Source organism: Rhinichthys klamathensis, unplaced genomic scaffold (assembly GCF_029890125.1).
Source record: "Rhinichthys klamathensis goyatoka isolate OS25496 unplaced genomic scaffold, OSU_Roscu_1.1 h1tg000787l_1, whole genome shotgun sequence".
NCBI lineage: Eukaryota > Metazoa > Chordata > Actinopteri > Cypriniformes > Leuciscidae > Rhinichthys > Rhinichthys klamathensis.
The window spans coordinates 452,048-466,256 of record NW_026607184.1 but is presented as its reverse complement, the minus strand read 5'-3'; the positions used below and the strand labels follow the sequence as shown (position 1 = coordinate 466,256).

At 43.5% G+C, this 14,209-nt stretch overlaps 1 protein-coding gene across 5 annotated transcripts in view; it reads left to right on the top strand.

Annotated features, from left to right (window-relative positions):
* Positions 1–8,155, top strand: part of col12a1b (collagen, type XII, alpha 1b) — a 143,027-nt gene extending 134,872 nt beyond the window's left edge. For 4 of the 5 annotated variants that reach the window (XM_056243385.1, XM_056243386.1, XM_056243383.1 and 1 more), the window contains 9 exons: positions 261–314; positions 775–828; positions 952–1,023; positions 1,819–1,854; positions 1,941–2,007; positions 2,329–2,511; positions 3,706–3,783; positions 4,382–4,552; positions 7,300–8,155. In XM_056243385.1, coding sequence (XP_056099360.1) covers positions 261–314; positions 775–828; positions 952–1,023; positions 1,819–1,854; positions 1,941–2,007; positions 2,329–2,511; positions 3,706–3,783; positions 4,382–4,552; positions 7,300–7,421 — 837 coding nt within the window. In that variant the 3' untranslated portion in view covers positions 7,422–8,155. Of the gene's footprint in view, positions 1–260; positions 315–774; positions 829–951; positions 1,024–1,818; positions 1,855–1,940; positions 2,008–2,328; positions 2,512–3,705; positions 3,784–4,381; positions 4,553–5,596; positions 5,962–7,299 lie in introns of those variants that run through there. The other variant, XM_056243384.1, reaches the window with a different exon arrangement.
* The last annotated feature ends 6,054 nt before the right edge of the window (positions 8,156–14,209 follow it).

Here is a 14,209-nt window from a genome sequence, read left to right as displayed (position 1 = left end):
TATATTAAGTACCCTGTAAATCTAATGCCAAGACATCAAAGGAGAAGCAGGATTGACAAAGAAAAAGATAGACAGAAAGAAAACTAGCATGAACGAAATGGAAGGATATAATCTTGTGTGTTGGAGGAAACTGTTTGTGTAAAGTAGTTTCATTTGTTTGGTCGGAGGTAAGCGACCTGTGCTAATGTGAAACTGGTGTGAGACTCTGGCACTGAGTCTGTTAGTTTTAGCTTTTGTTTTTCTTCCATTCTTTCTCTCAGGGTCCACCGGGACCGGCTGGTGCCATCGGGCCTATTGGACCGGCTGGAATACGGGTGAGTGAACACTGTTCAATGTACAACATATATATTTCATTTACATTTTATACATTTGTGAAGTACATTAAACATGTATGGCTGTATTGCCTTTAATTAATGCTGTTTATAATTCTTTTGATTGTTATACTGTGAAGCACTTTGGTCAACTATGTGCTATTTATGTAATGTTGAGTTGAGAAGTATTATCTATATTTTTTTACTGCAAAAAATAGCGGTGTATGATCATTTTTGTTACTGTATTACAGTAATGGATACAGTAATGAGGAAAATGTGCTTAATTGTTATGAAAACTATGTCACAAATGCAAAAGATCTCAAAAGTCCTTAAAATAGGCTTCATATCCTTTTTTCATTTTGGGGTGAAATACAACACAGATGTTTCATGTGATACATATGGATTTGAACGTGCATTTGTTATCAGTCTAATGCAGATCTGTGCATGTATGTTATCAATGCAGGGACCCCCAGGGAAGGAGGGGCAGATGGGATCCACGGGCCCACAAGGACCTATGGTATGTTCTTGATTCTTTTGAGGGGAGGGAGTGTTGTTAAATTTGTTTTCTTTTGCTGAGATGTGAGACTGTATTGCAGACATCTGTTTTGCTGAAGACCAGAGCTGTTATTCTTTTGTTCAGGGACCCCCAGGAGCCCCTGGAATGCCAGGACCTACTGGAAAGCCTGGAAAGAATGGAGATACAGGTGTCCCGGTATGAAACCTTCTGGTTTTCATAGACATACAACAGCACGACACTGTCACTGCCAGTAATATGCTAAATTAGTCAAAATGCATATGGCAGAAGGAAAGAAAAACTACACCTCTTAAATACATCTATTGTTTGAGAGCGAAAAGAGATTTCTTCCAAAGTCTCTGCTGATTTTTCTTCTGAGAAAAAGACCCCAGTAACCTCACGTGTTTCTTCTAGACTTTCAGAAGAATCTCTCAAACTGTGCTCAGATTTGCAAGGATAGTCTGCAATCTAAAATCACAGATCTCAATGAGAACTCAAACATTTCTCATCAAATGATCTAAGCTGCTTCACATTCATTTTATAGCTCCATACTCCTACTGTATGACAACATTTAGGTCTATTTTTAGTCTATTATTGCTTCTCTTAAAGAATTTTGGGAGAAACATCTGAGACAAAGTTGATAATTAAATGAAACAACTCAGTACTCCATTGTGTCTCCGGATCTATAAAAGAGCAAACCCTGGCCAACACTTTTCTTTTAATAGTTTAATAGTTTAATCTTACAAAACACGAGTAGCACCTATTATGATTTTAGACACCTTTCTAACACATTGAGACTGTTATTCAAAGTTAAAAAAGTTAAAAAAGCAAATAGTCTAACACAATCCACATTGTTTGCAGTTCAATACATATTTACTCACTGAAGTGCACAGTGCGGTTTTGGGCATAAATGAGGACCGATTGAGTGATTTTAGCTCATCTTTGGATGCGTCACAGTCTATTTAAAGAGAAATATGATTTTCATTCATACAGGGACCTTCTGGGGTTAAAGGAGACAAAGGAGAGAGAGTGAGTGATGATTTTAATATCTGCTTTTATCATTTCATAAGAGTTTGAGTGGAGGAGACGTTAACATCTCATATTCATCCTCCTAGGGAGACTTTGCGTCTCAGAGCATGATGCGATCTATTGCCAGACAAGTCTGCGAACAGCTCGTGAACGGTAATGCATTTCCAAGTGTCTTATGCTCACCAAAGATGCATTTATTTGATCAAAATACAGAAATGTAGTGAAATATTATTACAATTTAAAATAACTGTTGTCTATTTGAATATATGTAAAAATGTCATTTATTTCTGTGATGTAAAGCTGAATTATCAGCAGTCTTCAGTGGTGCATGATCCATCAGAAATTGAACTGACCCTAAATCTTTTTAACAGTAGTGCACTCAAGGCTAAAAGATGTTGTAAGCCATAATATGCATATGCAAATAATAACACGGGTTGCATTATAATCCACCGTTTCACATTTTACATTTTACAGGACAAATGGGTCGATTCAACGAAATGCTGAACCAGATCCCCAACAACTATCACAGCAACAGTCCAGGCCCCTCTGGACCCCCTGGACCTCCCGGACCCGAGGGATCACGTGGAGAGCCCGGTCGGATGGGCAGGAACGGCCTTCCCGGTAGTCCAGGGTTGCCTGGTCGGCAGGGAGAACGAGGTACCTAAAACAACAGCCAAAATCGAAACAAAAAAACATGAAACCGTGCCAAATACAGCCATGTGATTTTAATCAGCCTCAAGAACTGTGGTTAGTTTGGACTTCTGCCCTTCACTGTACAGTATATGTAGGAATGCTAAGACAAATAATTGATGCCTAGTGAGCTTCCGTGCGGTTTACTGTCTAAATTAAAAGGAAACCTTATACACTCTTAAAAATAAAGGTTCTTAACTGTCGTTGATGGTTCCATGACAAATCCAAGGAACTTTTCCATTACATCTTAATGGTGGAAGAAGGTTCTTTGGATTATTAAAATGTTCACACTAAAGGGAGGTCGTTTTCATAGTTCTTATAACTATTGGTGGAAGTACCCACTTTAATGGCATGTTTGCAGAGCTGGAACTGGGAACGATTTTGATTATAGGAACACATTTTTGGGAACTAAATTAGCTTCATCTTCAGAGTAGGGTCTAACCCAGCACAACAGGAACTACAAGTTGATTAGCCGAACACATGCCACACAAAACACTGGCACCCGCCATTTTTGAAAAGCTGTGTAAACACACAGTTTACATATTCTTATTCCACAAATATGGAAAACAGCGATAAGACAGTAACGTAGAGAAAGCTGATGTTAACGCGTCTGTCTGCGACGTTGTTCTTTTCTCAGCCTCGATGATGTGTAGCACAAGTTTATATAGGAGATTTAGTCTCTCAAAAAGCCAAATTCCAAAAAGTACAAATTCCATCTCCATTATCACGAAACCCACAACACACTGCAAAAACACAGCTCCGATCACGGCGTCCTCCATCCTCCAGTTGTTGATGTTGTTGAATGGCGCACATAAATGGCGTCGCTGTCGGCTGGTTTATATCACTGCAGAGTTACTATTGGAGGTGTGAATGCAACCAGGATAATGGCCCTAGAGGGAAATTTATGTTAAGAACTGTTCCCTGAAAAATTCTTTGGGGATCCAAAAATGATTCTTCTATGTCATAGCTGCTAAAAAAATTATAATTTTTGGAGCCTTTCTTTTTAAGAGTGCAAGTACCTGATTTGAAACTGATTTTCTGCACCCAGTGTTATGTCAGGCCTGTGTGTTTACAGCATGTTTAGCAGTGTGTTGCGATGCAGATATGCATGTATGTCTGTGTTTGGGCTTATATTTCTCTGTTTGTGTGCATTTACATTAGGACCAGCTGGAGAGAAAGGAGACAGAGGAAGTCCAGGCCTCGGAGAGAGAGGACAGAGAGGAGCCTCCGGACCACCTGGTATGTTTCATGCGCACATTTATACGCTGAAACTCGTTTACCTAGCTTAGCTCACAGTCATGAAAAACCTTGAAATATCTCTGATTTACTGGCCTGTTTTCTTCCTTTTTCTTAGAAAGAGATTATGCTATATTTTATCTCATGTCCACCACTTTTATTTTTAGACAGTGCAGTTGAATGTGTTATGTGTTATATGATGCAACGCTTAAAAAATGAGCAGGCATAACTCAGAATCACAGAAACTGTATTTCACATTTAAAGGTCGCTTGGTAACACTTCACTTGACACCTTTATATATAATGCATTATAAAACTATTTTAATGCACTGATTATGCACTTTATAATGCATTCTATAATTTAATAAATAATTGTAACCACAGTTATAATGTATTATAGTACTTATTTATTCATTGTTGTGCCTTTAGAAAGTATAATGCATTGAAACACATTTTAACTTTGGTTACAATTATTTATGAAAAATGCAATGCATTGCTATGCACATTATGAATACCTTTATAATGCATCATACTGTACGTAAAGGCTTCAAGTAAAGTGTTACATGTTGTTTCTGAGGCAATGTGTTTTCTGATTTCTTTAGGCTCACCAGGTGAGTCCAGAACCGGCCCTCCGGGTTCAAGCGGTTCTCCAGGCATTCGTGGTCCGCCCGGTCGCAACGGTGTCGCCGGTGTACGTGGTCCGCCCGGCCCGCCTGGCTACTGTGACTCCTCTCAGTGTGTCGGTATGCAATATAACGGACAGGGTTACAGAGGTACGTCCCTCATGTTCTAGCTCTGCCTGTTGCATGACAGTAGAAATAACATTAATGGCATGTGTAGTGTAACGCAGTGGATGATGCTCAGCTGAATAATGCAGATTATCATGGGTGAAACTTGCCAAACCTGTCCTATTTCACCCCAAAATTAAAAGAAGAAAAAAAACGAATACATTTTGGATAAAGAAAACAAAGCTTTTTTTTAACCTTTAGGATTTTTTTGCATTGTGACTTTATTTTGACTTAAACGCTACCAAGCATTAAGTTTGAGCTCGGTAGATTTTTTTTATATTGTCTATTAGAATATATATTAAAATATAATTTATTCCTGTGATCAAAGCTGTATTTTCAGCATCATTACTCCAGTCTTCAGTGTCACATGATCCTTCAGAAATTATTATAATACGCTGATTTAAAAAAAAAAAAAAAAGCCTTTACTGTCACTTTTAATGCGTTCTTGCTGAATAAAAGTATTCATTCACTGACCCCAAACTTTTGAACGGTACCGTAACGCAAAAAAATCATTCTCTCTTCGGGAAAAGCAAAGAATAATAAAAAAAATAAGAAGAAGAGTTCCAAGTCTTCAAAAGACTTATGCTACTTTTATGTGAGAAACAGACCAAAATTTGACTTGTTATGCACTGAGAATTTCTCAAGACAGTTGTTACAAACCAATCAAATCTGTGAATTGAACTTGAGAACTCTTTTCTTCTCACAAAGCTCTCATATGACTTTAGAAGATACTTTAGAAGATTTGAAATAAAGTGCCCAGGTCATTTGATATTTTTGGGCCTTTTTGTCAGCATTTATATTGTTGTTTTCTTAACATAGTCTTTCAACACAAAAGAACAACATGACAATAAATAATGACAGAATTGTCCTTTAATTGGCTTCATTTTCTTTATGTAAAATGTCTTTCGATTTTGGGATGAAATGTGCTCCGGATCTTCACCCTCACTTAGTATCACAGTATCAGAAGCTGATTTTCAGTTTGTGAGTTGTCTAGCGAAGAATTCTAACACCCTCTTTGACCTGTTCCAGGTTCATAAACTTTCTAAACCACCTGTGCTGCTTACACTTTGAAATCCTGAGAAAATCACATGTTATTGGGCTCTGTGCGGATAACCACCACGGAGATGATTAAGCGAACACTATTGAATGAATGAAAGCACACAAACAAACAATAAAAGCAACAAACAGAGATTACGATCTGCGGATGGGTACTAACAACAACTCACAGCCACGGGCATCAGTGACGGCAGCCAAAACAACCGAAAACAAGCTGCAGTCGGCTGGAGACGCATGACCAAAACACGCAAAAACACACCAGCAACCACAACAAATACTAACCAGGTGGATCTGTGGCCAAAACAACTGTCATTTAGCATGTTAACTCCAAGAGTTTTTCGTTTATCTGTAAATAAACTAATCGTGCCTAGTAAATGAATCCCAGTCCACTAAAACGCAATAGTTTTTAACCCTCGTAGTGAGCTTGAATTCAACTGCTTGCTGAATGCTGACACCAGTGCCTCTTATTTTACTGGTTGCCTTAAGTGATCTCACAGACTTTTGCTCAGGGCCAGTTTGAAGCACGTCTCTTTTTGTTAATCGACCCTGGATGTTTCTTTTTTCTTTTAGTATGTACACATTTATCTTGCCAGTTTCATTTCCTCATGGTTAGTTTCTGTTTTGGCAAGATCATGTCTCTTTCAATTGGCTGTAAGTAAGGGTTTAGATGAACATCTAAATGGGCGTGTGGTTGAATTCTTGTTGATATTTTTGCTTGGCAGGCCAACTTGCCCATATTAGCAACCATTTGTATTGATAGTCATCATTTACAGTGTCTATGTATGAGAGTGTGTGTGTGTGTGTATACTGACACACACAGACAAGCAGTGGTGTCCAAAAGTCTGAGGGTATGTTTACATGACAACGATGTACTAAAAACGGAAATGTTTTTGGCGTACAGGTGACAACATTGTCAAATCGTTCACACGGATCAGAGAAAACCAGTTTGTATTATGCATGCCAGGCCAGTAGTTGGCAATGTTACCTTGTAAAGGAACACTACGCGCCTGAACACGTAATATCACTGTTTTCACGTTTTTGTAGTTTACACAATGTGTTCAAAAACTTGCACTTTGAAACATATTTTTAAAAGTTTGCATTTTCAGGCCCCCAAAACGCAGCTGTCATGTAAATGAACGGCCAAACCCGTTTTTAGTTGAAAACAGTGTCGTGTAAACAGCTCCTGAGACCTCATTGAAAACGTTTTTTTATTTTTATTTAAATGTTTCATTTAAATCTATACTAATTTGATTCTTCCTCAAGTGTTATGTATTTGGCAGACACCTTTATCCAAGGCTGCTTAGATTATAATCAAGTTATTTATGTTGGCATCATTTGTATCGCCTGGGAATCAAACCCGTGACCTTTGGTGTGAGCTACAGGGACGATTTTTGTGATGTAAAATGAAGAAGATTTTAAACTAGTTAATGAGGTTGATCATTTTGAACCTTATCAATCGTGCTGGAGAACAAGATCAAGTGATTATGAAATTGTTATGCTGATGTAATTTGGACCCCACTGACTTCTGGACCCCACTGTGTGTCAAGTACATATATAAAGCACTGACCCCAACAAGCCGTCTCTAACCCTTTGCACTTGCCGTAGCCACATTGAGGAAGGTAACAATGGTATTTTGCTTGAGTGACTCAATTGGCCACTGCCGTATCTCCAAGCAGAACAGTTTCCACCTGATGCCGAGCGCATAGACCCAATCCTAGAAGAAGACTTTGAGATTTCACCAAACCAACGACGCAAGAGGTCATTGCCAGAGACGGGATCTGAAAGGAAAGCGTGGTAAAAGAAGGGGAAGTTGACTGGCTCATGTTATTTGTTTGTTGACGTTCCGACGGCCTGTACAGACAATTTAACCCTTCGAACCTTGTGTGAATTCAGCAGATCAGACGCATGAATCTCCTAATGTAACCTCATAGCTTCTTTCTCTTCCACTTGTACTCCATCGCTTGTAAAATCGCATTGAATGTGTCACACATCGCAGCGTGCAGTTGAAAGGTGTTTGATAATTTATTAACATTGAAGGGTTTCCAAAGATCATCGCCTCTTTCAGCTATCTGCATATTCACCAATCATCATGTATGTCTCTTATGAATACACATTAGTTATCCATTTCTGTCTGCGTTCACATGAGAGATTGTCTTTTTTGTTAACATCTGCAGTAAAACATGCCCTTCATCACAATATTATAAATCAGATATTGATCAAATTGGATGAATGTTTGATTGAACCTCACAGCTGATTTTACCAAAGGTGGAATTGCATGTCTGTGCTGTATATTATGTTTTTTTTTTTTTCATTTTCATTTGTAGTTGTTTGTTTTCCTTTTTTAATCCAGAATATAGTTGTTGTAATTGTTGTTTTATCAATATCAAATGCAGTTTTGGCATTTGCGTGCAAGACTATAGATATAGTATTGCTGCTTCATGTTTGCAACTGCACATTGTGAATTCCACAGCCTTATTTTCTTATTTATTTCTGAAACAGAGGAGGCATTTTTCAATAAAACTACTGAAAATATGGCATGTGCCCTTTTTTTTTTTATTGCTGGTGTCATTTGATAATGGTTTTTCATGAGCAAAAGGACTGATGAAATCAAAACGCCGGCTTCTAGTCCGTGCAGGAAATCTAAACTCTTGTATACTGCTAAAAGTTGGAAACATTTCTGTGAAGGTGATGGCAAGAAATCCTCCACAAATTAATCTAAAGTGTCTTTATTGCTTTCATGCATTTTATAAAAGCGACAAACTAATTTGTTGCTGTTTAAACAGGAAATGCTTCAAATCGTGAAGGAAAATAGTTTGTCAAGTGCTTGCAAAAGGATAGTGTTTTGATAGTCAGACATTTCTCATATTTGTGTGAATTTACTATTTTAGCCCAATCACTCATGACATTAATTTGGAGGCCAATCAGAAAAGCAAAGTTCCTCAGAAATTAGCGGTTTGTGATTTATGAGTAAATCAAGTTATGGTTAACTTGAGACTTTCACACTTTGTTAAAGAATATAAATGACCGTGGTGGAAACGGGAACTCTGAAGCCGTCTCGGGTTATGACTATAACCCTTGTTCCCTGAGAAGGGAACGAGACACTGCGTCGAGAATCGACTCTTTGGGGACGCTCCCTTAGCGTGCGCCTCTGAAGTATGAATGAAACTATTCCAATCCTGATTGGTGTTGCGTCATGACGTAACATGTGACGGCATAACCGGATGCATAAAAGCTACGCCGGAACAAACACAAACTAGCCTAGCGATGAAGCAAGCCGCTCTCAGGCCTTAAGGGGCGTGGCAGAACGACGCAGTGTCTCGTTCCCTTCTCAGGGAACAAGGGTTATAGTCATAACCCGAGACGTTCCCTTTCGAGGGAACTTAACACTGCGTCGAGAATCGACTCTTTGGGGAACGAGTGCCCACTAGGCCACGCACCGAATAGGCCTGTCCCGGAGTGAAACTGTCTAGGCACTCAGCGAGGACTAAGCACGTGTGCACCAGGCGTACTAGGAAGGTGGAGACTGTAGAACCTAATAAAAGTATGTGGAGTAGCCCAACCGGCTGCCTCACAGATCTCCTGTAGGGGTACTCCCGAAAGAAGGGCCCTAGAGGAAGCCATGCCTCTAGTTGAATGAGCCCTCACGGCTAAAGGTGAAGGCAAGTTGCGCACCTTGTAAGCCTCAGTAATAGCTTGAACAATCCAATTACTAATAGTCTGCTTGGATGCTGGGAGCCCCTTCTTAGGTGACCCAAAACACACTAATAATTGGTCCGACCTTCTCCAAGAAGAGGACCTCTCAAGGTACACGCTCAAAGCTCTGACGGGGCAGAGCAAATGAAGCTTCTCTTCTTCTGCCGACACATGAGGTGGAGGATGGAATGCCTGAAGGACTGTAGACCGAGCCGTACTAGATGGAACTTTAGGCACATAGCCCGGACTCGGGTGCAAAAAAGCTTTTACTCTGCCAGGGGCAAACTCCAAGCAAGCTGGTGTCACTGCCAGGGCTTGGAGATCTCCCACCCTCTTAAGTGAGGTAATAGCCAAGAGAAATACCACTTTTAGCGTCAAGTCCTTAGGCGAAGCCGACTGCAAAGGTTCGAAGGGGGCCAGGGATAACCCTTCAAGAACTATTGCCAGGTCCCAGGTAGGAACCCTGGACCTGGTTGTCGGTCTCATCCTCCGAGTACCACGGAGAAACCGAATGACCAACTGGTGCCTCCCCAGAGGCCCCTCACTCAAAGGTGCATGGAAAGCCGCAATGGCAGCCACGTACACCTTAAGTGTGGAAGGGGAGAGACCCGCAGAGAAACGATTTTGAAGAAACTCCAGAACTGAAGCCACTGGGCAGTTAACTGGATCTAACTCCTGTTCTCTACACCAAGCGGAAAAAACATTCCACTTGAGGCCATATAATCTCCTAGTAGATGGAGCCCTAGAACTAAGTATGGTTTCAACCACTCCGGCTGATAGACCAGCATCTAGGTACTGAACCCCCTCAGAGGCCAGACCCACAGCTTCCACAGCTCTGGGTGAGGGTGGAAGACTGTGCCCTCCGCTTGAGACAACAGATCCCTCCTCAGAGGAATCTGCCATGGCGGAGCTATCAGGAGTGATATTATGTCTGAAAACCATACTCGGGTCGGCCACCTTGGGGCAACCAGAAGTAAACTGATGCCCTCCTGACGGACCCTCTCCAGGACTCCCGGAAGCAGAGCGATCGGGGGAAAAGCGTACAGGCGAAGCCTCGGCCAGGCCTGTACCATGGCATCCAACCCCAGTGGGGCTGGATGTGAGAGGGAGAACCAAAGTGGACAGTGGGACGTCTCTCGAGACGCAAACAGGTCCACTTCCATCGGTCCAAACCTCTCCCATATTAACTTCACCACCTCTGGGTGAAGTCTCCATTCCCCGGGCCTCAGCCCCTGCCTCGACAGGATGTCTGCTCCCTGATTCTGAACCCCCGGAATATACATTGCTCTGATAGACAGTATTTTCCCCTGGGACCAAAGAATAATCTGATGCGCCAGTCTGCACAGAGGGCGCGATCTGAGTCCCCCTTGTCGGTTCAGATAGGCTACCACTGACGTATTGTCTGATCGTACTAATACATGGTGACCTTTGATGTCTGGGAGGAAGCTCCTCAGAGCCCTGAACACAGCCATCATCTCCAGGCAATTTATATGCCAAGAATGATGATGGTCCTGCCACAGACCCCTGGCAAAGCGGCCGTCCATGACCGCGCCCCAGCCAGTGAGGGAGGCGTCTGTCGAAACGGTTTTCCGGCGACAAGACACTCCCAACACTGGCCCTTGGGACAGAAACCAAGGTTTCTTCCATATTTGTAGAGAACGAAGGCATCTGCGCGTTACTCTGATCATACGAAACGGATTTCCCTTGGGAGAAAACCCCTTGGTTTTTAACCACCACTGAAGGGGCCTCATATGTAGAAGGCCCAAAGGAATGATGTTGGATGCCGCTGCCATGAGGCCCAGCATTCTTTGAAATTGCTTTACAGTGATGGCTTGGCCTAGCTTCAACCTGGATACCATCCCCAGAATTGACTCGATACGTGCGGGAGACATTCGTGCCTGCATCGTAATCGAGTTCCACACGACTCCCAAAAACATCGTGCACTGGGATGGTTCTAGCACACTTTTCTTTGTATTGAGTCTCAACCCCAATTTCTGAATGTGGCCAAGGACGACATCTCGATGCCGAACTGCCATCTCCCGAGACTGAGCCAGAATGAGCCAGTCGTCGAGATAATTCAATATACGAATGCCTTGAAGTCTCAGTGGAGCAAGGGCTACATCCATACATTTGGTAAATGTGCGGGGAGAGAGAGCTAGGCCGAACGGAAGAACCCGATATTGGTAAGCTTCGCCCCCGAAAGCGAACCTCAGGTATCTCCTGTGACATGGAAGGATGGAGATGTGAAAATAAGCGTCTTTTAGATCTATCGTGACAAACCAGTCCTCGGACCTGATCTGACTCACGATTGCAGGAATGGTTAGCATTTTGAACCTGAACCTCCTCAGAGACCGGTTCAAAACCCTGAGATCTAAAATTGGCCTTAACCCCCCATCCTTCTTTGGAACTATAAAGTACCGGCTGTAAAACCCGGACTCCCTGTCCAAAGGAAGAACACGTTCTATGGCTTCCTTTAGCAGCAGAGTCTGTACCTCCTGTTCCATCACCTGAGCCTGCTCTGGAACCACTGTAGTCTGCACTACCCCTGAAAACCTGGGGGGGCAGCGCGCGAACTGCAGTCTGTACCCTGATTTTATTATATGCAGGACCCATGCAGATATGTTGGGAAGATGATACCATGCCTCTACAAAATCTACTAGGGGTACCAGCCTCTCGAGACTGGCCTCTGGTGTTTTTCGAGCATCTTTCTCGACTCCCTGAAGCGGAATACCGGCAGGGTGTAGTCGATCCGGCTTTTGTGACCATAATTGATGCTTTTTCTTTATTAAAATATTTTCGCTGGAAAGAGATGCGGCCCGAAGCGTCGTGGACGGCGGGCAACATACATCGTTTCCTAGAGGGCTCCGCTGTGAGAACAACCTCGGTTGCCCTACAGCGGAGGGGACAGCCCTCAGAGGTCCTACCACTTCGGTTAGGACCTCTTCCCCGAAGCCCTCCTAGCCTGAATGACGTCCCTCAGGTCGCCCTTCTGGCTGGAGGACTTCGACTTTTGAGAGTGTTTCCTCTGTTGCCAAGCTCCAGGAGGAGGGGCTCTAGAGGAAACGCTCTCTCTCTGCTCTGCTCGGTGTGAGGAGCCGGCTGATGGCTGGGGCTGATCTTTTGGCCCCACCCTACTCGATTTGGATTTCGCCTTACGGGGGAGGTACTGCTGGAACGCCGCAGATTGTTTCTTCGCCTCCTGAAACCTGTCGACGACCGATGTAACGGCGTCGCCGAACAGGCCAGAAGGCGAAAGCGGCGCATCCAGCAGAAAGGATCTATCCTTCTCTTTCATGCCAGATAAATTCAGCCACAGATGTCTCTCCGTGGCCACCATAGCTGCCATAGAGCGGCCAATAGCGCGGGCCGTCTCTTTTGTGGCCCGAAGAGACAGATCTGTGGCTCTCCTTAACTCCGCAATATCTTCAGGAGTTGGCCCCTCCCCCTCATCCAAATCTTTCAGGAGGTCGGCCTGGTATGCCTGCAAGAGTGCCATAGAGTGCAGACATGAACCAGCCCGACCTGCCGCCATGTAAGCCCTGCCTATTAATGCAGATGTATCTCTGCAGGGCTTACTAGGCAACGCCGGGGTTTTTAGGGAAGATGCCGACTCAGGAGAAAGATAACCCGCTAAAGCCTCTTCCACCTTAGGCATCTTCCCATAACCCATATCCCGTGCCCCCATAACATTGCTGTAATCCACCATACTGGGATTGGAGACACGGGATGAGTGCGGTTTATCCCACGATCTCGAAATCTCTTTGTGGAGATCGGGGAAAAACGGCAAACCCCGGCGCTGAGGTTGCGATCTGTGCTGCAGGAAACGCTCATCAAGCTTGCTTCTCACTTGCGTTCCCTGCTCATCATGTGGCCAGCTGATGTTAAGTCTGGCCACAGCACGAGTCACAACCTCCACCAGCTCCTCATAACCTTGGCCGTGAACTGGCGCGCCTAGATCACGGTCATCCGCATCGATGCTGAGCACATCTACTTCCTCGGAAGCAGAGAGCTCAAGCATCGGGACCTGATCATGGGCAGGAGAAGCCGCGATGCGGGCTCCTGCACCACTCTCAGAGGCTACGAGATCCTCGGATGAAGAGTGAGAAGGTGCCTCAGCAGTCTCAATCTCATCCACAAGATCCCGCTGCGAACCCCACGATCTCAATCGCCGCGCCGCCTCAACGGACGCGGGACCAGAACCATGGGGAACGCGAGCCTGACCGTGCTCATCAAAGCACGCCAGCCGGGAGCGCAGCACTCTAATGGGAAGTGCTTCACAGTCTACACAAGCAGCTCCCTCGAGAGCTGCCCGTGCATGCTGCGCTCCCAAACAACTCACACACAAAGCATGTGTGTCCCCACCCGTGATAAAACGAGGGCAGGGAGGCACACAAGCTTTGAATTGTTCGCTGGCCATAATATACAATATATGTGACAAACAACACCAAATAAGACACACAGCTTCAACACAGAGCGCTTGCTGAAGAGCGAAAGCTAGTTTGTGTTTGTTCCGGCGTAGCTTTTATGCATCCGGTTATGCCGTCACATGTTACGTCATGACGCAACACCAATCAGGATTGGAATAGTTTCATTCATACTTCAGAGGCGCACGCTAAGGGAGCGTCCCCAAAGAGTCGATTCTCGACGCAGTGTTAAGTTCCCTCGAAAGGGAACAGTGTGTTCGATTGTTCAATTCATCAAGCTTGCAACTTGTTAGTACATTTACATTAACTTATGCTATTTAAATTAGCATTTATGCATTTAGCAGATGCTTTTAAGTATCTTACAAAAAGAGGAACAGAAGCAATAAGAAAGACTGAATTGAAAAAAGAAAAACATGTATTTAATGGTTTTCAAACACTCCCTCCATCTGCCACTAATAAGATTGAATCC